Here is a 27,103-nt window from a genome sequence, read left to right on the forward strand (position 1 = left end):
ATAATATATTGAATAAGTCACAGAATCAACTTTATATCAGACTGGATGGGGGAGACAGTCCTTCTTTGTCTACTACGACCACTTCAATCAGCGACACTATCAACAAGCATTCTGATTGGTTAGATGTGCACAAACTCTGTCGCTGATGTGAAAGCCTGCAAATTAACTGCACGGAAATAATGTGTTACGTTTGCATAGGCCTTAACTCAAACTCTTTTCAATGATGCAGTTGAATCATTAAGATTCTTATAAATGAATGTCCTTTTGAATTACCAACTACTTTCAAGACACACAAAAAAGGTAAGAACAAAAATAATTCGCAGACTCTTTCTCAAAGATGCATTACATTTTAATTATAAAGAACTTACTAACTCACCCAGCTTGAGTGAGTGATGTATCTTTAGACTTTCCTGTTTTTTCCACACTCTGCTGAGCTAAGCTTGACCACAGGAAAAGATTTTGGTCTTTTTGTCTGTGTGTATGACTTTGTGTTTCAGCATCCAATGTGTGTATCAGCAAGGAACCACGTCCATGTGTGTGTGTGCTGTGTCTCTGTCTCATTAATCGCACTTTGTCCACAGGAGGAAATGTTGGACAAAGGACGAAGAGAGTTAGAGCAGAGGGACAGAAAGTTGAAAAAAGGATAAAGAATGAAAAGAGCAGAGAAATGGATGAAAAAGCACAGAGTGAAATTTAATTGGAGGGATTTTAGCGACATGTGATTTTCCACATTGTGTTTTTTAAGACCATCACTGTTGACTTAATCCATGGCCTGTATATAAAAATGGATGTAGACGCCAGGTCTGGAATGTGAAGCCAATATGCAAGTCCCTCAAATACCCAGCAGAGGGCAACTCCTGTTGTTGCTAAAATAAGTAATCTTTTCTAGAACCTCACTATGAGTGAGTTTACGGTCTCAGTCACTAGTGTCAAGTCTGTTTAACTTGTAAATCATGAACTAAATTTAGAGTAAACAACGATGATAAAGCTCGGTATGCATCCAAATATGTTCACTTCTGTTTTGAAAAACCCAGGCTGTCACTGGCCCAAATAGTAAACTCTAGGCTTCAAAACAGCTGTTCACAACATACTGTGGAGACGTCTCGTGGGTTTCCACTTGGCTTTTTCTTATCTTTCACCAGTAAGGTGATTTACTTGTAGCTTTACTTGTAGCTCCATTTACTTGACCCCTTTTGTCTCAGCACAAACACTGACTTTTCTTCTTCTTCAGACTCTCTGCCCCAACAGATAAGTTCCTTTGAAATGTGAACTTTTGAAGTTGGATTTAGCCCATTTTTCACTTTATGTAGTCAATCACAAAAAAGGAATAGATGTAGAGACGGATACTGTAGATGTGAAGCAGTTCATGGCCTGAAACGTCTAACACAGTCCTTGTGAGAGTACTACCCGAATAGTCCGGATTTATCACAGAGGGAACGTTGATGTGTTGACAAAATAAGCTTGATTGGCTTCTGTACTCTGGTTTCAACGCAACATAACTCTATTGTTCGTTTCTCCTGTAAATGCACTAATGTTTTACATGTGTGTTTGCATGTTACACAGAAGCGAACCCAGAAGTAACAATTTGTCTTTCTCTCACTCACACCAGGGATCTGTAATCATGTAGATAATGTAGAGTGTGAAAAATGTGGCACAGGGGTGTCTTGTCATTAGAAATAAAACTGCATCACAGATTATGTTTGCATTGTGGACTTCAACCCAAATTAGGAATTCAAGGCACTTTCATACATGGTTTGGTCTGTTTCATGGGACTTTTCACTTTTAGCAGGTTTAGCTAACTGGATCAAATGTCATTTTTTTTACAAAGACCTAAACCATTGTTATGACTTTCAGGTGGGAAAATGCTGTGAAGGTCGCTATTTCCTGACCTCTGCTGCACCAGTTTTGACCAGTCTCCTTTTCATTTTTTGGTCATTAGAGACATTTATGGACATGCACTACAGAAAGACTCTTTTATTGTTGGTAGGCAGAAGATAGAGAGGAGAGTGAAGGAGGAGCATGAAGAGGTGAATCAGGTTGTATTTGTAGTGAGGGTTCAGTGAACTGCACGGGTAATGAAAAAACATGGAGCAGAGCAGTGAACAGGTGCTGACCATGTGTTCAGTGTTAAGGCAGTGACACACACACACACACACACACACACACACACACACACACACACACACACACACACACACACACACACACACACACACACAGTTACTCAGTCATTCTATGCCTGCCCCATGCACACAATCTTGGACAAAACACAGCACAGGTCTGCAGGGTCATGTGCATGTCTGTTATTTAGTATGTTTGCATTGTGTGTATGTGGATCGCACAACTCAGCGATGCGTGACAGAGTGAGATCGAGGAGGTACTAAATTCCTACATTTCTATGGGGAGTCTTCTCAGTTATTTACCCTGCTTGCTCTGTGCTTTTATTCTGAATGGCACACACATACTCAAAATACACACAATGGTCTGGACACACACACGTATGTGTGATAATGGATTTGTCTTCATTTTAGGGTCAGCGGCAATGAGTCCCACCTTAACAGCAATGAAAACTGGACCCATCACTGTAAGATATGCAGGGAAACGGACACACACATGAACAGAGAGAGGATAAAATGTGATTAGGAGTGGAGCTGGGATGTCGGCCCTGTAATGTTCAGTCAATGACATAATCCTGGGTTATCCAATCACTGGTGAACAGCTCTATGTGCAGGTGTGAACGCCTCCAAGAGTTTGGATGCATTTGAGATCTGAGCACAAGTGGTTGCTGGAGACATATGGGACACATTCTAATGACTTGGTTGAACTGGTGAACTTATATAGTTGTCCACTTGTGATCAGATCAGTGATGAAGCTTTAAATCAAGTTCTATAACTTCACTCTGAAGTTATAAACCTTGATTTAGAGACACACATAGACTGTTTCTAAAAAAGCTCTGCAAGCAACGTCCAGCACACAAACAATAAAAAGTGACACTATATTGTAGAACTGTGATGAGGACTCACTAATGACAACGAATAATTCTGAAGAAGCGCCAGAGAACTGTACAAGAGAACAGAAAATTCGAAACAGGCAGGTTCATATGTAGTTGGGTTTCTTTCGTCGAGGACACACTAAAACGGATTATTTTATCAAAGGTTGAAGAGCAATTGACTAGTAAATGATTGAAGCAACTTGGAATATGAGATAATATGTGATATATTAAGTGCTGTATCCAGTGGCATGCATAATTTCGTTAACTGCCTTCCTGCCCTTTGTGCTGCCCTGCCTTCGACCAGTTTCACCAGTGGTACTTCTAAGGTTTTCTCAGTTCTGTCTTGTCATTTCTTCAGCGTTCTGTGAGTATACCAGCATTCTTCAAAATGTTTATGGTTTGTGAGCGTATGACCCAGTTCGTCTTTTGATACCTCTGCCTGATGTGACTGCCTATACCTCTGTCTTGATTAAGACTCTTTCGAAAAAACTAAAACTGTTGTTGAATAGAGTCTTGCACTTGATTCCTCATCTGTGACCAGTCTTTACATTGAGGACGGTTTATCTAAGGCAGTTTATGGGTTGCCCCTTGAAGAAGTGAGAATCACTTCTGGTATCACAGAGTCCCACAGCTCAGGCATGCAGGGTCCCTCATATGGGTCAGGTGGCAACATAACACTGGATGATCCATCTTAGCGTTCAGGCAGGTGAAGTCTGCCAGATGTTCGGCAGCTAGTGCATGCAACAGCCTATCACTGAGGTAGTGCTGCATGCTTTTAGGGGGGTTACTTTAACAAACTCAGCTTGCTGGGCTTACAGAGAAGAGGAGAAATTCTAAATAGAACAGATGTTGAAGGAGAAATCTGATGTGGTAGTAGAGGCATTATGGGGCTGTGATCCCCAGACTGGAGGAGTGGCTCCGTCAGATCCCAGGAGCAACATCTTTACCCTCTGTGCAGAAGAGTCCTAGGAAGAGCTAAGATACTGTGCAGAACCCTAAAACTCCCAGGCCTCCAGAAGAGGATCAGAGAGTGAGGGAGCCTTACCACCCCATGTGGGGGTGCGAGGGAGATTGAAAAAAATGTATAGATCATTAATACTCATAACAATAATGATAATGAGCACAAGGTGAAATGTTCAAAAAAATATAATAACAAAATAATAATAATAATAATAATAAATACTACTAATAAATTATCTTGTAGGAAAAATGTGGCGATAATTAAAGGGCCCATTGTGCATTGTTTTCCCTGAAATCCACTCCCAGACCTAAGGTTAGTTAGATGTTACTTTTTTAACTTCAGCTTCACAGGTTTAATAACGTTCACATTGCATTAGCCTAGTAAAAAAAATATATAATTGCACACTAAAAGTGGTATGTGCACAGGCAGTCTAAGAAGTAGTATGTCCAAAGACATGAGAAAAAAAAAACACATCACTGTATCTTTAACCGTTAGGAGGTCGATCAAACTGAAACTCCAGCTGGTCCGCCTCTTTCAGTAAGAGACAGCATCGTGGCAGTGGAACCTGCATTAAAACAACAGATGTGTGAATACCATTGGATGATGGAAGTGTATCTTCACCTGTAGTGGTAAGATTGATGCCGTCTACTGTATCATATACATACTATAAGTGTGTCTAATTAAAAAATGCTGCCATGTCTGAGTATGTGCGGACCCAAAGCCTGTAGCCCTTAGACTAGAGTATTTAATAACAATTAAACATTTTTTTAAATCAAGCGGAATATCTTATCTATTAATATAATAATTTAGTTGATATTGTTTTTGCTGCCCCCTCCTTGTCGCGTCGTTTGGAGGGGACAATCCCTGTGAAGGTCACTTTTCTAGGTGTGGCCGATATGTGACTAGAATCCAGAACTGACAAATCTTCGCACATCTTTTTATTGATCGGTCCCTCAGAGAAAAGAAACTGGGCCAAATAATTCACTTTTTCGTCGGTAGACCCTCATCTATACCACGAGTCACGACCATCGAGTATAAATGATCACGTGAATGTTTTAAGCAGCATGAAATTCTCTTTACGTTTCGCTTCTCTCTTCTCATACCCCTCTCACAGCAGACTGCTTCCATCCAGTTTGGCGGGAGGAATTCACTTTTTGTATCACAAGGAAATAGACTCAGCGACCATGAGAGCGAAAGTGAGAGACAGTTCAGAGACTGTTTGTTCATATTTTCTGCGAACGCTGAACCGAACAAATCAGTTAACAAATGAATATATGACTGAATGTGAACGGCGTTCACTCCAGCAAGACTGGATGTGTGTGTGTGCACCGACACACGCACACACACAGGTCATTTACACCCTGATATCTTCGACGTGGTGCATTCAGGTTCCTTTGGAAATGCTTTGGACTTTCATGAATTGTAAATTTGTACAGTGATTTAGGGGAGATTTGTATCACAATATAGCCTAAAAATATTGCTATTTTTGTTCTAGGCCATGTAGCTCTAATTGAGGTGCACAACAAGTTCAAGGTACATAAACTATGCATTTGATTTTATTCACTATTAACCTCTGATTTTGAATTCATGACGCTCATTTAATCAGATTCTCTTGATATAAAAACCACAGGAACTGAAAGACTTGTACTTCTACAAGTTGCTGGCTCAAACCAGCAGCTACCAAGGGAATGGCAAGGATCCAATCACCTGAGAAGTAAGTATAATTAATTAAAATGGGACACAGTAAAATATTAAAGCAACACAATGTAGTGCTTTTACCTTAGTGGTAGCAATAACAAATAATAATAACAACTTGAATTGATCAATAAATAGATATCTATACAAATCTTTCCGAGCTGACTGTGGCAAATGGCGTGGCTACAGTCAGGAATAATCCATTCACTGTCAGCATGTTTTATAACTTAACAGAGCAAACATACATAAAATCGAAACATAAATTGTCTTGGAAGCTCAGGCCTGAGTGTAGCAGAGAGTAATTTTTCCATTGTGTTAAAGTCATCTTTCACTCAGAAATGTATTTTGTTAATTGCTACTTAACTTGGTGGTTTGAGCTTGACTGTGCAGACTGACGCACACTGGTGCATATACATTGACTGTATTTTACATATTGGAGCTCTAAATAATTTGGAAGATGGCTGTTAATGTTTGACATTGCAGAAACACTTATACAATTTGTAATTAAGGTCTCCTGACAGAGAAGGACCAGTATCTCCTGAACCCAGTCATGTTTCTGTGAGAAGTGACAGCTCCATGGGCAAACCTATCAACTTCAATGACGCACAACAAAGGTGAGATCATTTTGGTGATGCCAGGGCTGTGGTACAGTTAGATTGGATAAGACTCCAAGACTTTGAGTTGCTGCTTCATTGTTTCCTCACATCTCCTTTTCTGTTTCTTCTTTTTTCAAACCATAAGCTGCGTTTCAAAAGTTATCCGTTTTAAGTGCTTGACATTCTGTTTTAGTATAGATGGCAGGTATAAAACAGTCAAGCCTTATGACTAAAACATAGTAGTGTGGATGTAGCCTGAGCAAAGGAAGGAAAAACAATGGACTTTATGCAAGAAAAATTTATTATTTTCCTTACATTTTTGTTACATTTGATCTTATGGTTAGTTCGAACAAAAATGACATTTCAGATTTAACAAACTCTTCTTACTCTGCTCTGAAAAATATAGAGTATAGTGTGTATATTGTAGCCTATATACAACTTGCACATAGTATGAATCACCCCACTGATGATTTTCATTGTGTTTGTTATGTTAGGTTTTATCTCCAATGTCACAAGAAATAAAACTTTTCATCATATTTGTAAAAAATCCTTTAACATTACTAAGCATTTTTGGTTGACGTGGGTTCTTTGGCTTCTCAGGTTGTTTGTTCCTTTTCCCTCAGCTTGTAAACAAATGCATGTGTGTATTGCTGTGAATAGAGAGGTTCAAACCCTAACCTGTATTTACGACAATGAATTACACCTCCCCCCTTTAGACGGCCTGAGTGTAGTAGAGAGCAATTCTTTCATTGTGTTAAAGTCATCCTTCACTCAGAAATGTGTTTTGTTAATTGCTACTTCACTTGGATATTTGAGATTCACTGTGCAGGATGACGTACACTGGTGCATATACATTGACTGTAATGGACATATTAGAGATCTAAATAATTTGGAAGATGGCTGTTAATGTTTGACATTGCAGAAACACTTATACAATTTGTAATTAAGGTCTCCTGACAGAGAAGGACCAGTATCTCCTGAACCCAGTCATGTTTCTGTGAGAAGTGACAGCTCCATGGGCAAACCTATCAACTTCAATGACGCACAACAAAGGTGAGATCATTTTGGTGATGCCAGGGCTGTGGTACAGTTAGATTGGATAAGACTCCAAGACTTTGAGTTGCTGCTTCATTGTTTCCTCACATCTCCTTTTCTGTTTCTTCTTTTTTCAAACCATAAGCTGCGTTTCAAAAGTTATCCGTTTTAAGTGCTTGACATTCTGTTTTAGTATAGATGGCAGGTATAAAACAGTCAAGCCTTATGACTAAAACATAGTAGTGTGGATGTAGCCTGAGCAAAGGAAGGAAAAACAATGGACTTTATGCAAGAAAAATTTATTATTTTCCTTAAATTTTTGTTACATTTGATCTTATGGTTAGTTCGAACAAAAATGACATTTCAGATTTAACAAACTCTTCTTACTCTGCTCTGAAAAATATAGAGTATAGTGTGTATATTGTAGCCTATATACAACTTGCACATAGTATGAATCACCCCACTGATGATTTTCATTGTATTTGTTATGTTAGGTTTTATCTCCAATGTCACAAGAAATAAAACTTTTCATCATATTTGTAAAAAAATCCTTTAACATTACTAAGCATTTTTGGTTGACATGGGTTCTTTGGCTTCTCAGGTTGTTTGTTCCTTTTCCCTCAGCTTGTAAACAAATGCATGTGTGTACTGCTGTGAATAGAGAGGTTCAAACCCTAACCTGTATTTACGACAATGAATTACACCTCCCCCCTTTAGACGGCCTGAGTGTAGTAGAGAGCAATTCTTTCATTGTGTTAAAGTCATCCTTCACTCAGAAATGTGTTTTGTTAATTGCTACTTCACTTGGATATTTGAGATTCACTGTGCAGGATGACGTACACTGGTGCATATACATTGACTATAATGGACATATTAGAGCTCTAAATAATTTGGAAGATGGCTGTTAATGTTTGACATTGCAGAAACACTTATACAATTTGTAATTAAGGTCTCCTGACAGAGAAGGACCAGTATCTCCTGAACCCAGTCATGTTTCTGTGAGAAGTGACAGCTCCATGGGCAAACCTATCAACTTCAATGACGCACAACAAAGGTGAGATCATTTTGGTGATGCCAGGGCTGTGGTACAGTTAGATTGGATAAGACTCCAAGACTTTGAGTTGCTGCTTCATTGTTTCCTCACATCTCCTTTTCTGTTTCTTCTTTTTTCAAACCATAAGCTGCGTTTCAAAAGTTATCCGTTTTAAGTGCTTGACATTCTGTTTTAGTATAGATGGCAGGTATAAAACAGTCAAGCCTTATGACTAAAACATAGTAGTGTGGATGTAGCCTGAGCAAAGGAAGGAAAGACAATGGACTTCATGCAAGAAATATTTATTCTTTTCCCAAATTTTTCTTACATTTGATCGTATGCTTTGTTCCAACAAACATGACATGTCAGATTTAAAAACTCTTTTAACTCTGCTCTGACAAATATAGAGAATATACTTTTAGATAAGATTAAACTTTATTGTTAAAAATGCATATGGGTCAATACCCCACAAGCAGGTCGAGGTTCCACTGGAGAGATATTATATACCGCAGGAGTTAAAATACCTCATACTGGTATACTACAGTGAGTTCAGGTTGAGGGTCTTCTCTGGCCAAGTGACGTCAGACTGGCACTAACTGCAAGTGGGAATAATCACTGGTTCTACCATCTCGTTAACCTCTTTGCGCTGGCAATGAGCATCCTGGTTAAGTCAGCAGAACCAGAGTGCCGGGGCCCCCTTAGCAAATCCTGAGTGAGAAAGCCACCTATCAGGAGGACCTGCTGGTGACAACACCAGCAGGTCCTCCTGATAGGTGGCTGTTAAAGTCGTCATTCACTCATTTATGTGTTTTGTTAATTATTACGTAACTTGTTTTTTTTATTTTGACTGTGCAGAATGACGTACACTGGTACATATACATTTACTGTAATTGACATATTGGAGCTCTAAATGATTTGGCTGTTAATGTTTGACATTGTAAAACCATTTGTTCCATTTGTGTGAAAGGTTTCCTCACGATGAAGGATCAGTCTCTTGTATATTGTAGCCTATATACAACTTGCACAGAGTATGAATCACCCCACTGATGATTTTCATTGTTTTTGTTATGTTAGGTTTTATCTCCAATGTCACAAGAAATAAAACTATTCATCATATTTGTTAAAAATCCTTTAACATTACTAAGCATTTTTGGTTGACGTGGGTTCTTTGGCTTCTCAGGTTGTTTGTTCCTTTTCCCTCAGCTTGTAAACAAATGCATGTGTGTATTGCTGTGAATAGAGAGGTTCAAACCCTAACCTGTATTTACGACAATGAATTACACCTCCCCCCTTTAGATGGCCTGAGTGTAGTAGAGAGCAATTCTTTCATTGTGTTAAAGTCATCCTTCACTCAGAAATGTGTTTTGTTAATTGCTACTTCACTTGGATATTTGAGATTCACTGTGCAGGATGACGTACACTGGTGCATATACATTGACTGTAATGGACATATTAGAGCTCTAAATAATTTGGAAGATGGCTGTTAATGTTTGACATTGCAGAAACACTTATACAATTTGTAATTAAGGTCTCCTGACAGAGAAGGACCAGTATCTCCTGAACCCAGTCATGTTTCTGTGAGAAGTGACAGCTCCATGGGCAAACCTATCAACTTCAATGACGCACAACAAAGGTGAGATCATTTTGGTGATGCCAGGGCTGTGGTACAGTTAGATTGGATAAGACTCCAAGACTTTGAGTTGCTGCTTCATTGTTTCCTCACATCTCCTTTTCTGTTTCTTCTTTTTTCAAACCATAAGCTGCGTTTCAAAAGTTATCCGTTTTAAGTGCTTGACATTCTGTTTTAGTATAGATGGCAGGTATAAAACAGTCAAGCCTTATGACTAAAACATAGTAGTGTGGATGTAGCCTGAGCAAAGGAAGGAAAAACAATGGACTTCATGCAAGAAATATTTATTCTTTTCCCAAATTTTTCTTACATTTGATCGTATGCTTTGTTCCAACAAACATGACATGTCAGATTTAAAAACTCTTCTAACTCTGCTCTGACAAATATAGAGAATATACTTTTAGATAAGATTAAACTTTATTGTTAAAAATGCATATGGGTCAATACCCCACAAGCAGGTCGAGGTTCCACTGGAGAGATATTATATACCGCAGGAGTAAAAATACCTCATACTGGTATACTACAGTGAGTTCAGGTTGAGGGTCTTCTCTGGCCAAGTGACGTCAGACTGGCACTAACTGCAAGTGGGAATAATCACTGGTTGCACCATCTCGTTAACCTCTTTGCGCTGGCAATGAGCATCCTGGTTAAGTCAGCAGAACCAGAGTGCCGGGGCCCCCTTAGCAAATCCTGAGTGAGAAAGCCACCTATCAGGAGGACCTGCTGGTGACAACACCAGCAGGTCCTCCTGATAGGTGGCTGTTAAAGTCGTCATTCACTCATTTATGTGTTTTGTTAATTATTACGTAATTTGTTTTTTTTATTTTGACTGTGCAGAATGACGTACACTGGTACATATACATTTACTGTAATTGACATATTGGAGCTCTAAACGATTTGGCTGTTAATGTTTGACATTGTAAAACCATTTGTACCATTTGTGTGAAAGGTTTCCTCACGATGAAGGATCAGTCTCTTGTATATTGTAGCCTATATACAACTTGCACAGAGTATGAATCACCCCACTGATGATTTTCATTGTTTTTGTTATGTTAGGTTTTATCTCCAATGTCACAAGAAATAAAACTATTCATCATATTTGTTAAAAATCCTTTAACATTACTAAGCATTTTTGGTTGACATGGGTTCTTTGGCTTCTCAGGTTGTTTGTTCCTTTTCCCTCAGCTTGTAAACAAATGCATGTGTGTACTGCTGTGAAAAGAGAGGTTCAAACCCTAACCTGTATTTATGACAATGAATTACACCTCCCCCCTTTAGATGGCCTGAGTGTAGTAGAGAGCAATTCTTTCATTGTGTTAAAGTCATCCTTCACTCAGAAATGTGTTTTGTTAATTGCTACTTCACTTGGATATTTGAGATTCACTGTGCAGGATGACGTACACTGGTGCATATACATTGACTGTAATGGACATATTAGAGATCTAAATAATTTGGAAGATGGCTGTTAATGTTTGACATTGCAGAAACACTTATACAATTTGTAATTAAGGTCTCCTGACAGAGAAGGACCAGTATCTCCTGAACCCAGTCATGTTTCTGTGAGAAGTGACAGCTCCATGGGCAAACCTATCAACTTCAATGACGCACAACAAAGGTGAGATCATTTTGGTGATGCCAGGGCTGTGGTACAGTTAGATTGGATAAGACTCCAAGACTTTGAGTTGCTGCTTCATTGTTTCCTCACATCTCCTTTTCTGTTTCTTCTTTTTTCAAACCATAAGCTGCGTTTCAAAAGTTATCCGTTTTAAGTGCTTGACATTCTGTTTTAGTATAGATGGCAGGTATAAAACAGTCAAGCCTTATGACTAAAACATAGTAGTGTGGATGTAGCCTGAGCAAAGGAAGGAAAAACAATGGACTTTATGCAAGAAAAATTTATTATTTTCCTTAAATTTTTGTTACATTTGATCTTATGGTTAGTTCGAAGAAAAATTACATTTCAGATTTAACAAACTCTTCTTACTCTGCTCTGAAAAATATAGAGTATAGTGTGTATATTGTAGCCTATATACAACTTGCACAGAGTATGAATCACCCCACTGATGATTTTCATTGTTTTTGTTATGTTAGGTTTTATCTCCAATGTCACAAGAAATAAAACTATTCATCATATTTGTAAAAAATCCTTTAACATTACTAAGCATTTTTGGTTGACGTGGGTTCTTTGGCTTCTCAGGTTGTTTGTTCCTTTTCCCTCAGCTTGTAAACAAATGCATGTGTGTACTGCTGTGAATAGAGAGGTTCAAACCCTAACCTGTATTTACGACAATGAATTACACCTCCCCCCTTTAGACGGCCTGAGTGTAGTAGAGAGCAATTCTTTCATTGTGTTAAAGTCATCCTTCACTCAGAAATGTGTTTTGTTAATTGCTACTTCACTTGGATATTTGAGATTCACTGTGCAGGATGACGTACACTGGTGCATATACATTGACTGTAATGGACATATTAGAGCTCTAAATAATTTGGAAGATGGCTGTTAATGTTTGACATTGCAGAAACACTTATACAATTTGTAATTAAGGTCTCCTGACAGAGAAGGACCAGTATCTCCTGAACCCAGTCATGGTTCTGTGAGAAGTGACAGCTCCATGGGCAAACTTAGCGACTTCAGTGACAACCAACAAAGGTGAGATCATTTTGGTGATGCCAGGGCTGTGGTACAGTTTGATTGGATAAGTCTCCAAGACTTTGAGTTGCTGCTTCATTGTTTCCTCACATCTCCTTTTCTGTCTGTCCTTTTTCAAAACATAAGCTCCAAAGTTCCTTGTTTTAGGTGCTGACATAGTTTTTTGTATAGAAGGCAGGTATAAAACAGTCAAGCCTTATGACTAAAACATAGTAGTGTGGATGTAGATCTTCTTACTCGGCTCTGACAAATATAGAGTATATAGTGTGTGTATAATAGCCTATGTACAACTTGCTCAGAGTATAAATCACCCAACATATGCTTTCCATTGTTTTTGCTATGTTAGGTTTAATCTCCAATGTCACAAGAAATAAAAAAATTCATTATATGTGTAAAAAATCCTTAACATTACTTAGCATTTTTTGTTGACGTGGTTCTTTGGCTTCTCAGGTTGCTTGTTCCTTTTCCCTCAGTTTGTAAACAAATGCACGTGTGTACTGCTGTGAATAGAGAGGTTTAAACCCTAACCTGTATTTACGACAGTGAATTACATCTCCCACCTTTAGATGGCCTGAGTTTAGTTGAGAGCAATTCTTTCATGTGTTAAAGTCATCCTTCACTCAGAAATGTGTTTTGTTAAGGCCGAATTATACTACTGCGACTGCAACCGCGGCTGGCCATGCAGTTGCATCGACGGACTCGTTTTGGTTTATAGTTCTCCAAGGGTTGCGCGAGTTACAAAGCTCGCATCGCTTTGTCGTATAGTTAGAAAAATTGGCGGGCCCACGCAAGCCGTAAGAGGGGGCACGCAAGCACGCAAGGGGCACGTTGCGTGTCTTGCGTGCTTGCGTGCCTGCGAAAAATCCGACTATAAATCGGCCTTAAATTGCTACTTCACTTGGATATTTGAGATTCACTATGCAGGATGACGTACACTGGTGCATATACATTGACTGTCATTGACATATTGGAGCTCTAAATAATTTGGAAGATGGCTGTTAATGGTTGACATTGCAAAAACACTTATACTATTTGTATTAAAGGTTTCCTGATGAAGAAAGATCAGTCTCTCCTGAATCCGGCGATGCTTCTGTGAAAAGTGACTCACAACAAAGGTAAGATCATTTTGGTAATGCCAGGGCTTCGGTATATTTAGATCTGGAGTTAAAGAGGTTATAGACTATAAGTTACCAGTCATTTCATGTCATGAGCAAGAGTTACTATTTCTGTCACTCTAAAATTATAGTTCCTTACTCACACAAACTTGAGAACTGAACTATTAATAATAAAATGTTTTGTCTGTGTTGAAGCAAACTCCAGCCACAGACACTGAAAGAGATAGGCAACCGATCTCACGATAACCCACTCGACTTCGACAGAGCTTCAGGTACTCAAACAAACATAAAGGAAGTCAAATTTCATAACATTGTATATTGATAGTCACAATTAAATATAGTAACACCATTTCTTCTCTGTGCTTTAACTGAATTCAAAACACGTTATTAAATGCCACCATATTGCTCTAAAATATAAAATGACTGCCATATCTCATTAGAGAGGTCATTATATTTCTTTTCTGTTTTTGTTTTACCTCAGAGAAAGATGCCAAACATGAACTCAGAGATCACCTGAAGAAGAGAATTCTCCAAGATTATAAAGATCAGAGTCAAAAAGAGATTGACACAGAACTCTTTGTGATAAAAGCTGACAAAAGCAAGAAAGACAAACCACAAGTTCTAAAAAATTACAATGAAATATTTAAACCATCAAAGGAAAATACAACAGGAACAGTTCTAATGAAGGGTGTTCCTGGTATAGGCAAAACATTTCAAAAAGGGAGGTTAATGGTTGATTGGGCAAAAGGACACTCCAACAAAGACATAGACTTGATTGTGTCATTTAATTTCAATCAGCTAAATTTACAAAGCGACAAAATTCAAAGCATGGAAGATCTGCTTAATAGTCTCTTCAGTGGTTTCAAACCACGACAAGTTCCCACCTATGACAAGTATAAAATAGCTTTTATCCTTGACGGCCTGGAAGAATGTAAACTTGATCTTGACTTTGAAAAAGACAAGAGCCTGACTGACATAACAGAGCAAGCCTCAATGGATGTGCTGCTCAAAAGCCTCATCAAGGGGACGTTGCTTCCCTCTGCTCGACTGTGGATCATCTCTCAACCTTCAGGAGTCGACAAGATTCCCTCTCAATATATTCAGAAAGTGACAGAATGTCGAGGTAAGAAACTTTGGGATTTCCATAACTCACAATGTCCTCTGTAGGTAGTGTTATTTCTGTTTGACAAATTAATGTTATTATAGTTTAACGGATCAGTGTGTAGAATTTAGTGACATCTGAAGTTGAAGTGTCATGTTGCAGCTGAATACCCCTCAACTAACCTCCCCTTCCAAACATGAAAGAGAACCTGTATGAGCCTTCAGTCATTCTAAAAACTCAATAGGTTGTTTGTCCAGTTTGGAAAAAGAAAACTGAGGCATCTGTAGAGAAGATCCGCTCCTGATTTAAATATAAAGTGTTCAAATATATAGGGCCAATTCTACGGTAAATAAAACAACAATAAATTCATACAATTTAGGTGATTACACACTAAATACACTAAAATATTATTAGGTTTATTTTAATATTATTATTAATTTCTGCCAATAGATCCCTTTCACCTAAATTGTATACACTAAACCTTTAAAAATAGCACAAAAAAATTGATATAATATGCAGAACATTTTTCTGTTTATTCAGAGACCTTGAAGCGCCGACAGCAGCTGGTATCAAACCTGAAGAAAAGACTTTGTCGAGAATACTCTCAAAATGAAGACAAAACTCATCGTAACCAGAAATACACTGAACACATTATTGAGGAAAAATGTGTTGGTGACGCCAATGATGAAGAGAAAAATGGAAAGCAAAAATCTTTCAAAAAAGTGAATGAAACATCTGAAATCTTCAAATGTAAAAAAGGACAGATAATAAGAACTCTGCTTACTATTGGAGAACCTGATGTTGGAAAAACCTTCCACGTAAAGAAGTTCATTAAAAAATGGGCAGAAAATAATGATAAAACATTATTTTCCACTTCGTCTTGGACCCGTTTCTTCAAAGGGAAGGATGATGAAGAACTTATATTTCCAGTGGACGTCTTAAAACTTAATCGGATAAAAGAGGAAAAAATCAGCTTGGTGGGACTTCTTAATCATTTATTCGAGGAGACCAAAGAATCTGTCATATCTAACTATGAAAATGTCAAAGTTTTATTTGTCTTGGATGGACTGGACCGTTATCAACGACCTCTTGACTTCGACCACAGTGACATTTTGAAAGATGTCCTACAGCCAGCCTCAGTGGATGTGCTACTGACAAACCTCCTCCAAGGAAACCTGCTTCCTTCTGCAAAGCTCTGGATAACCTCCAGATCTTGCTCCCTGCCTGATGAGTCATATGACAGGATGACAGAAATACGAGGTATTATGCTTTACCTGTACTTACGTGTGTTTTTCTCTCTCACTGCGGCAGCTGCACATCTATAATAAGAAGTTATGTTATTGGAATTACAAGTTATGACCACGGTCTGAATTATACATTGCCTACTGCGGTAAAGTGAAGGTCACTTATCCATTGTCAAAAACCCAACTTCATGCATGCATACAAAAAAAATAGAAAACACTTGGAATTTTATTGAGAATGGAAATAATGGGCATAAATGACATTGTAAGTCTGACATTTCATGGTGATGAAGCTCAAATCCAGTATTAGCCTGAACACTACTGGTAGCCTCAAAAATTAAATCAACCCTCTGCTATCACTAATTTATCACCATTATTTTTCAACCCATGTTTTTACCACATAAGTCTGGTGTCACTGGCTCAGATAGAGCGACTTTCCTTTTTTACGAAAAGTATTGAAAAACATGGTATTGAAATGTATAACTTGCTATCGAAATTATTTTGGTATCGTGACAACCCTAATTATTTAAAATATAAAATTACTGCCAAATCTCATGAGAGAGGTCATTATATTTCTTTTCTGTTTTTGTTTTACCTCAGAGAAAGATGCCAAGGAGGAACTCCGAGATAACCTGAAGAAGAGAATTCTAAAAGATTATAAAGATCAGAGTCAAAAAAATATTGACACAGAACTCTTTGTGATAAAAGCTGATGAAAGCAAGAAAGACGAACCGCAACTTCTAAAAAATTACAATGAAATATTTGATCCTTCGAATAAAGACAGAACGCGAACAGTTCTAATGAAGGGTGTTCCTGGTATCGGCAAAACATTTCAAAAAGAGACGTTAATGGTTGATTGGGCAAAAGGGAACTCCAACAAAGACATAGACTTGATTGTGTCATTTAATTTCAATCAGCTAAATTCAAGAAGAAGCGAAACTCTAAGCATGGAATATCTGCTTAAGAGTTTCTTCAGTGATATTAAACCACGAAAAGTTCCCACCTATGACAAGTATAAAATAGCTTTTATCCTTGACGGCCTGGAAGAATGTAAATTTGATCTTGACTTTGAAAAAGACAAGGACCTGACTGACATAACAGAGCAAGCCTCAATGGATGTGCTGCTCAAAAGCCTCATCAAGGGGACGTTGCTTCCCTCTGCTCGACTGTGGATCATCTCTCAACCTTCAGGAGTCGACAAGATTCCCTCTCAATATATTCAGAAAGTGACAGAATGTCGAGGTAAGAAACTTTAGGATTTCCATAGCTCACAATTTCCTCTGTAGGTGGTGTTATTTTTTTTGACAAATTATTGTTATTATAATTGAAAGGATCAGGGTGTAGAATTTGGTGACATCTGAAGTTAATGTGTCATGTTGCAGCTGAATACCCCTCAACTAACCTCCCCTTCCAAACATGACAGAACCTGTAAGAGCATTCAGTCATTCTAAAAACTCAAAATGTTGTTTGTCCAGTTTGCAAAGAAAAAACTGAGGCATCTGTAGAGAGGATTCGCTTATGATGTAAATATAAAGTATTTAAATATAAAGGGCCCATTCTAGGATAAAGAAAAGAACGAGTTGTACAATTAAGATGATTACACACTTTGAAAATATCACTAGGATTATTTTAATATTATTATTAATTTTGCCAATAGATCCCTTTCACCTAAATTGTATACACTGAACCTTTAAAAATGACACAAACGTTGATATAATATGCAGAAAATTGTTCTGTTTATTCAGAGACCTTGAAGCGCCGACAGCAGCTGGTATCAAGCCTGAAGAAAAGACTTTGTGGAGAATACTCTCAAAATGAAGACAGAACTCATCCTAACCAGAAAAACACTGAACACATTATTAGAGAAAAATGTGATGGTGACGCCAATGATGAAGAGAAAAATGGAAAGCAAAAATCATTCAAAAAAGTGAATGAGACATCTGAAATCTTCAAATGTGAAAAAGGAAAGGAGATAAGAACTGTCCTTACTATTGGAGAAACTGAAGTTGGAAAAACCTTCCATGTAAAGAAGTTCATTAAAATATGGGCAGAAAATAAGAAATCACGTTTCAATTGGTTATGGACCACTATTGGCAGAGCAAAGGATGATGAAGAACTTATATTTCCACTGGACGTCTTAAAACTTAATGGGATAAAAGACGAAAAAGTCAGCTTGGTGGGACTTCTTAATCATTTATTCAAGGAGACCAAAGAATCTGTCATATCTAACTATGAAAATGTCAAAGTTTTATTTGTCTTGGATGGACTGGACCGTTATCAACGACCTCTTGACTTCAACCACAGTGACATTTTGACAGATGTCCTACAGCCAGCCTCAGTGGATGTGCTACTGACAAACCTCATCCAAGGAAACCTGCTTCCTTCTGCAAAGCTCTGGATAACCTCCAGATCTTGCTCCCTGCCTGATGAGTCATATGACAGGATGACAGAAATACGAGGTATGATGCTTTACCTGTATTTACGTGGGTTTTTCTCTCTCACTGCAGCATCTGCTTAGCTATAATAAGACGTTATGTTATTGGAGTTAACAAGTTATGACCTTGATCTGAATTATACTTAGCCTAATACTGTAAAGTGAAGGTCATATTCATTGTCAAAAACCCACCTTCATGCATGAATACAAAAAACTAGAAAACACTTAACAGATAAATTGCAATTTTATTGAGAATGGAAATAATGGGCATAAATGACATTGTAAGTCTGACATTTCATGGTGCTGAAGCTCAAATCCAGGATCAGCCTGCACACTACTGGTAGCCTCAAAAACTAATTGAACCCTCTGCTATGACTAATTTATCACTATCATTTCTCAACCCATGTTCTTACTACAGAAGTCTTATTTTGGTATCGTGACAACCCTTATTGACAACATCACTTACACTGATGATGGTCACTTGATTATTCAAAATATATTAATATTTTATGACAATACACAAGTACAAGTGGGAAGCTAATAAGATGAACAATTCTTGATATACAGAGAGACAAACAGATTTTTGGAATTAGTAGATAGATGTAATGAACAGTAGCAGATGACTGAACTTGCTTTTGCTTTTGCCTTTGCAACTCTTTAGAGCTTCACTAGTATTTACTCAAATAAAAAACAACCGCATAATTCTTGGTGTTTTAATAATTCATGTAAACCTGTTTTCTTATAGAGAAGCCTGATGTCACAAGTCAAAAGAAAGTCAAATCTCAGCTGAGGGAGCAATTCACCTGGGTGTCTGAAGGGATTGATAAGGACAAAACCTCTGCTCTTCTGAAGGATGTCTTCACAAATATCTTCATCATAGAGGGACAGAGGGGAGACGTCAATGTTCAGCATGAGGTCAGACAGGTTCAGGAGGCAAAATTCAAACCAGTAACAGAAGAAAAGCCCATTAGTTATCATGACATCTTCACACTTGGATGTGAAAATATACCAATTAGAACTGTGCTAACCATCGGAGTGGCAGGCATTGGAAAATCTTTTGCATCAATGAAGTACATGCTGGACTGGGCTGAGGGTCAAGCCAATACACACATACACTATATATTTCCTCTTCCATTCCGGGAGTTGAATTTGCAAAAAGACAGAGAGCAGAGTTTCGAAGAACTTCTTCATCAGTTCTTCCCTGCTATGAAGGAATCAGAAATAAGCAACTATGACAAGTACAAAGTGCTGTTTGTCCTGGATGGCTTCGATGAATGTCGCCTTGACCTAGACTTCAGTCAAAATATGGATTTGACTGATGTGAAAAAGAAAACCTCCGTGAATGTTCTGCTTGCAAACCTTATCAAAGGAAACTTGCTTTCTGCAGCTCAAATTTGGATCACCTCCCGACCTGCAGCATCCAGTAATATCCCTGCTGATAAAGTTGACCGGGTTACTGAGGTGCGAGGATTCAATGATGACCAGAAGGAGGAGTACTTCAGGAAGAGATTCAGTGATACGGATCTTCTTATGCAAATCTTGTCACATGTCAAGAAATCCAGGAGCATTTATATCATGTGTCACATCCCAGTCTTCTGTTGGATCACTTCAAAAGTTCTGGAGGACTTTGTGATTCGAAAGCAAAAAGAGGGCCTGCCCAAGACGCTGACTGACATGTATCTTTGCTTTCTTTTGCTGCAATGCCGACAGGCTAATGTGAAATATGGTGATGAGGAGACAAGTGGGAGTTCTGAAACAGATTCATGCTGGAATACAAGGAACAAAGACACAATCCAATCTTTGGGAAAACTGGCCTTCGAGGAGCTGGAGAAAGGAAACCTTCTCTTCACTGAAGAAAACCTGACAGAATGTGGTATTGACATAGAAAAAACTGCAGTGTTCTCTGGATTATTTACTCGGGTTACACGAGAAGGTTGTGGACAGTACCAGAATAATTTTTTCTGTTTTGTTCATTTGAGCATTCAAGAGTTTCTGGCAGCTTTTTTTGTGTTTCATGAGTTCAATAACAAAGGAGAAAATCTGCTCTCAAAACCCACCTCAGTTGTTGCAGACTTGTCTGCATCGGACTTCTACAAGAGAGCTGTGGACAAGGCTCTAGATAGTGAGAAAGGAGACTGGGATCTGTTCCTTCGCTTCCTGCTTGGTCTCTCTCTGGAAACAAATCAAAGTTTACTGAAAGACCTTCTGAAAAAGACGGAACATAACACAAAGACCAACAAGGAGACAATTGACTACATCAAAGGCAAAATTAGTGAAGAGATCCAGGATTCGGATAAAAACCTCAATCTTTTCCACTGTTTGAATGAGCTGAATGACCAGTCCCTTGTTAAAGAAGTGAAAAAGAAGATGCTGTCAGAGAAGAAGGCATTTGAAAATTTCTCTGCCTCCGAGTGGTCAGCTCTGACTTTTGTGCTGCTTATGTCCGATGTGAACCTTGATGTGTTCGATCTGAAAAAGTACTTGAAATCAGAAAAAGTTTTTCTGGGAATGTTGCCAGTGGTCAAAGTCTCCAAAACCACCTTGTAAGTACTTTAAAATGAGCATTACAAATATGAATATGGTATTATGAAGTAGCCCTATGCAAAAACAATATTACTTACGTCAGCCTTATGGAAACCCAGTTTTTAGATGGTTATCTATCATAAGATCCTGCTGTGGATGTCAGGCAATTCAGTCATAAACTAAAAGGAAGTACAGTTTTATTGCTGCTGTTGAATCCTTACCTTGTCTTAGCAAAGAACACTCAGCTAGATGCTTAGCCAGACCATATGTTTACATTTTTAACTAAAGTTGGCTTTACCAGCTGGCTAGGTGGACTAAATGCTATTCACTGCTCAGTTATTTTATTTAGTTCCATTAGTTTAGCAAAATGATTCTCATTAACAAACTATCTGCCAGTAAACGTTTTTAAAATAGTGGAAATTGCTTAGAGTGTTTGTCCTGAGCCAAAATTATCACTATAAGCGGATTGTGTAGCTTCTGTATGCATGTTAGGGTAAGGTAACATTATGGACATCTCACACACTCTCACTTAATGACGCCACAATATCAACACTGATCACCACATAATGACTATTACTTTTCTTAATTAGTAAAATCTTCGTAGCAACGCGGGCATTTGCAAGCCATCCTGGAAGCTCTCGTCTCCTCACTCTCGGGCTGACACAAACACACACACACATGCACCCACACATGAACACACAAACAGTGTCAAAAACAACACAATTTGTAAATTAAGACAATAAATGGAGAGCAGTAGTGATTGTGGGGTGTGCTCAGTTTGGCCTGATTTAGTTGGCTTCGGCAGGGTGAGTGATAGAAACACAGAGAGGAGCAGTAAATTACTGACAGAACTACTAAAAAACTGTAATAAAAATTACTTAATTACTTGAGCAATAACCAAATTATGAATTATTAATTGAAATTTTATAGGAACGACTCTGTCCCAAGCTTTTTGATCCATATAAACGGTTGAATACTATGTCCGTGATCACTATAAGTGGTTTCCACTGTGAATTAATCTTGTCCCCCTGATTTATTTCACACTTTGTGGATACAATTTTAAAATGAGTTAATCCAGTGACTTCTTTCCTTGCTCTTTTACTCTCAGCCCTGTCCCCTACAAGATAGCACTGTTTTGCTAACAACAGCCTCAGCTACATGTACCAGTATATTTCCAGCACCTACCTAATAATACAAGTAATCATCCTCAGGACCTTTCGCTTTTTACAGGCTGAGTTGGTGCAAGCTCTCTGAGGAGTCCTGTACAGGTCTAACATCCTCAGTCCTCACTTCCACGTCCTCTAATCTCATAGAGCTGGACCTGAGTCATAATGACCTGCTGGATTCAGGAGTGAAGCTACTTGCTAATGGCCTAAAGAGTTTACAATGTAAACTAGAGAGTCTCAAGTAAGTATACATGCTCTATACATTTCATAATGAGCAACACAACCTACACAATATCATGTACATGTTTGGGGGGATTACAATGCTTAGATTTAAGTGTAGCTATCAGGGCCGGGTCTAGGCAGGGGCAAGAGGGGGCCTGGCCCCCTCAAATAAATGTTGTGCCCCCTCAAACTAAATAGGGTTAGGGTTAGGGTTAGGCACAATGCCCCCTCAAGATTTGTGGCTGCCCCCTCATACATGCCTGTCTAGCTATTCCAAAGTGCAAACATTTAAAAAGGCTCTTGCTAGTGCTGTTACTTTGGACCCTTCCCTTGATTTAGAACACAGGTTGTATCCTCCCCCAGTATCTTAATATCTGATACAACGTTGCAAATGAATGTCTCTGACATGGACAGAGAAGACTACATATGATCAGTTTCTAACAGTCAAAAACGTTTGTGATTTAATACGTTAATGCATTTTGTTTTCATAATCCGGACAAATAATTGAGCGCTTAGTCAGGATTAGACCAGTAACAGAATTAGCTGCAATGTGTTTTTCAAAACGTGTGTCTGTGTGTGGTTGTCAGGCTGTCGGGTTGTCAGGTGACAGAGGAAGGCTGCTTTGCCCTCGCCTCAGCTCTGGATTCCAATCCAGCTTCCCCCCTGAAAGAGCTGGATCTCAGTTACAATCATCCAGGAGACAGTGGGTCGAAGAGGCTCACTGCCATAGCGGAGGATCCAAAAAGGACAATGCAGACATTGTGGTATGTGAAGATGACAGGATGTGTTTAAATGTGTCCATTTTTATTGTTGCAGCTAGATCTCTTACAGCAGGTTATACTGAAAATACATATACACACAATCTCCTAATGAAGATGAAAATCATAAAATACACGATCATTTCATTCAGTTCAGTTCCAAGATTCATATTTATGGACTTATTGATTATAAGCAAAGCTAAGTGGTTACCTCTCTGTTAAAAATACACTTCTTCTCAGTACTTATAAGAGTAATTGAACACATCAGTTTAGCGCATTCATTTAGCTGCTTTACCAAACTGTGACGTTCAGTCCAATACAAAACCGGCCCATGCAAGCACTTCACATATGTTTAATAGCTCAGCAGCCTATTATCCAACAGTTAAAGATTAGGATTGTTGTTGTGGGTCTTGCTGTTGTTTCATATGAATTAATATGGCGACCCTGATTATTATTATGAAAACTATATTTTGATTTTGCACAGTTTGGACCATGGTGGAGAACATCGGTTGAAGCCGGGAATGAAGAAATGTAAGTTTTTAATTAATTCAGTAAAGTATGAATCACAGACCAGATGCATACTTATTTTAAAATGACAATAAGATGAATATCTCGCTAAACCTTACCAGTACAGGTTGCAATAATGGGTGTGCTTTATATTTTTTTTAAATTTTACTTTTTTAAATCATACAAATTTAAATCCAATTCAAAATGTAGTCTTTTAACCACACAATCAACACTCAAACTGAATTATTGCATTTGTTGTTTGTTTCTCTTTCAGATACTGTAGATTTGAAGTTTGATGAAAACACAGCCAGCAGGCGACTTGTTTTTTCTGAATCAAACAGGAAAGTACGAACTGTAAAGACAGTTAAGGAGAATGTTTCACGACTTGCCACTGATCACAGTTTTAGGAGGTCTCAGGTGTCTGTTGAGGAGGGCTTGAAAGGCCTTTGCTACTGGGAGGTGGAGTGGAGGGGGGAAGTTGGCATCTCAGTGGCATATGGAGAAGTGTCTAGAAAATGGGACAGCAGCGGTGGCCTAGGATGCAACAAGATGTCCTGGAGTCTTTGCTGCTCAAAGGCTGGGTACAAAGCCTTACATGGGAAAGAATCCACAACTATAAAGTTGTCCCCTTGCCAAAAAATAGCAGTGCTTCTGGATTGGGAGGGCGGCAGGGTGAGTTATTACAGTGTGACATCAGAAGAGTTGAGCCTTATACACACCTTCTCTGCCAAGTTCACACAACCGCTCTTCCCCAGCTTCTGGTTCAAGAAGGGCTCTGTGACTTTGTGTGAGATCGACTGAAGGACTCGGTGGTGGGAGGAGCTGAGGACCTGATGCCCTGCTGAGCATTTAGTGTTGTAAAAGCACAAGTGCATCATTTCAGTTCTTCAACAATAATATGTCACGCTGTTCTTATTCAGTTGTTCATACTGAAAGTCAATATTAACAATGCAAACGAAGAAATTAAGTTAGATGACACTGACAGCTTTTTTTTTCAAGTGCTTATATGCAAACTTTTACATTGTTACATTTCATGTTTACTTATAATCATCATTTAGCTTACACATTTTTTTGTGATATGTCATAGGGCAACTATTCAAAACGAATTGTCTGTGGGTGGTTATTTTGTGAAATTGTAAAAATAAACATGCAGGAGCAGATTTCAGTTTTTATGCTCCACAGATCTGGAATAAATCAGAGCTGCCTCTACAAATCTACTGTATTTGATTGTCTGTTTTGTTTCAACCATTTTATAAATGATCTGTGTTTTATGGGACTTGTATGTTAATAGGAATCACTTTGAATTTCCGTTGTGCTAGATAAATAATAATAAACTTGCCTCACATAATGTATTAGTTGATATTTTAACATGAATCTGCAAAATAACTATTAACTAAAGTTGGTAGAGTAAAAAATAACTAAATTGCCCCAGAGGGGAAGTGAAGTATGAATTAGCATAACAAATGTAACGATTAAATTCGAATGACATTGTAGATAAAGTGGAGGAGCTGATTAGAATAACACCCTGTCCCAATTCATCCATTAGCCCTTACACTTGGCCCTACCCCTTTGTTTTGTGCATGGCCATGAAGCTGGAGGTAGGGGTAGTGGACATCTAGCCGTTCAAACACCCCTTCAACCGTAGTTCGTTCAGGAGCCCTCTGAAACGAAGGGGGTAGACATGAGGAGAGACCAGTTTGGATTTTATGTCTGAAAACTGACCCAACAAATTAAGAAGACACTTAGAAGCATTACACCACAGTCACATGCATGGGTTCTTTTTGGTCGAGCTTTATCATCTTTGTAACGAAGTGATTATAATTGAATAAATGTTTTCTCTATTATTGAAAAAGTACAGACTGATGGAGGAATGTAGTGATAAATGTCCCCAAAAGTAATTCAATTAAGTTGAATTTAAGTAAAGTGATGGCACTATTCTGAATTTCCCACGGGATTAATAAATTATCCAGCTATCTATCCATCTATTCTTTGAAAAAAGCGACAAAGGTCACAAAAAGTTGTTTTTTATTTGCACATCAGAAATTCCTGAAAGTAAAGTGGCTGAGGGGTAGATTGGTCGTCCTCCAACCTGAAGGTCGGCGGTTCGATCCCAGAGCTTGAGGGAGCCTTACCACCCCATGTGGGGGTGTGAGGAAGATTGAAAAAATGTATATATATAATTAATACTCAAAACAATAATGATAATAATCACAAGGTGGAATGTTCCAAAACAATATAACAAAATAATAATAATTATAAAACGTGGCGATATGTAAAGGGCCCATATTGTCTGGCGAGTTGGTCCATTGTGCATTGTTTCCACTGAAAGCCACTCCCAGACCTGGAAGTTAGTTAGATGTTAGATGTTCTTTTTTAACTTCAGCTTCGAAGGTTTAATAATGTTTGCTTAAAATAGTTTAATATGTGTGCAAAAATATTTGTGACATTCTTCGTTTTTATTTACTTCTCTCGATTCATCATTACCCAATGGGACATTCACATCGCAGTAGCCTACTAAAAAAAAAAAAGTGGTATATGCACAGTCTAAGAAGTACTATGTCCAAAGATATGAGAAGAAGAAAAAACACATCACTGTATCTTTAACCGTTAGGAGGTCGATCAAAACAAAACTGAAACTCCAGCTGGTCTGCCTCTTTCAGTAAGAGACAGCATCGTAGCAGTGGAACCTGCATTAAAACAACAGCTATGTGAATACCATTGGACGATGGAAGTGTATCTTCACCTGTAGTGGTAAGATTGATGCCGTCTACTGTATCATATACATACTATAAGTGTGTCTAATTACAAAATGCTGCGGACACAGCCTGTAGACTTTAGAATAGAGTATTAAATAACAATTATAATAATAGATATCTATACAAATCTTTCCGAGCTGACTGTGGCAAATGGCGTGGTCAGGAATAATCCATTCACTGTCAGCATGTTTTATAACTTAACAGAGCAAACATACATAAAATCGAAACATAAATTGTCTTGGAAGCTCAGGCCTGAGTGTAGCAGAGAGTAATTTTTCCATTGTGTTAAAGTCATATTTCACTCAGAAATGTATTTTGTTAATTGCTACTTAACTTGGTGGTTTGAGCTTGACTGTGCAGACTGACGCACACTGGTGCATATACATTGACTGTATTTTACATATTGGAGCTCTAAATAATTTGGAAGATGGCTGTTAATGACAGACATTGCAAAACACTAATACTTTTGCATTAAAGGTCTCCTGACAGAGAAGGACCAGTATCTCCTGAACCCAGTCATGTTTCTGTGAGAAGTGACAGCTCCATGGGCAAACCTATCAACTTCAATGACGCACAACAAAGGTGAGATCATTTTGGTGATGCCAGGGCTGTGGTACAGTTAGATTGGATAAGACTCCAAGACTTTGAGTTGCTGCTTCATTGTTTCCTCACATCTCCTTTTCTGTT

The 27,103-nt window shown here is 38.3% G+C and overlaps 1 protein-coding gene across 1 annotated transcript in view; it reads left to right on the plus strand.

Moving 5' to 3' along the window:
- Positions 1-3,241: 3,241 nt before the first annotated feature.
- Positions 3,242-27,103, plus strand: part of LOC128442512 (uncharacterized) — a 40,667-nt gene continuing 16,805 nt past the window's right edge. The window contains 15 exon segments of the mRNA XM_053424993.1: positions 3,242-3,356; positions 4,449-4,582; positions 5,584-5,667; positions 6,158-6,262; positions 7,193-7,297; positions 8,229-8,333; positions 9,841-9,945; positions 11,453-11,557; positions 12,488-12,592; positions 13,636-13,707; positions 13,903-13,979; positions 14,189-14,830; positions 15,350-16,069; positions 16,651-17,292; positions 17,796-18,509. Coding sequence (XP_053280968.1) covers positions 5,642-5,667; positions 6,158-6,262; positions 7,193-7,297; positions 8,229-8,333; positions 9,841-9,945; positions 11,453-11,557; positions 12,488-12,592; positions 13,636-13,707; positions 13,903-13,979; positions 14,189-14,830; positions 15,350-16,069; positions 16,651-17,292; positions 17,796-18,509 — 3,523 coding nt within the window. The 5' untranslated portion in view covers positions 3,242-3,356; positions 4,449-4,582; positions 5,584-5,641.

This window comes from Pleuronectes platessa, chromosome 6 (assembly GCF_947347685.1).
Source record: "Pleuronectes platessa chromosome 6, fPlePla1.1, whole genome shotgun sequence".
Classification (NCBI taxonomy): domain Eukaryota; kingdom Metazoa; phylum Chordata; class Actinopteri; order Pleuronectiformes; family Pleuronectidae; genus Pleuronectes; species Pleuronectes platessa.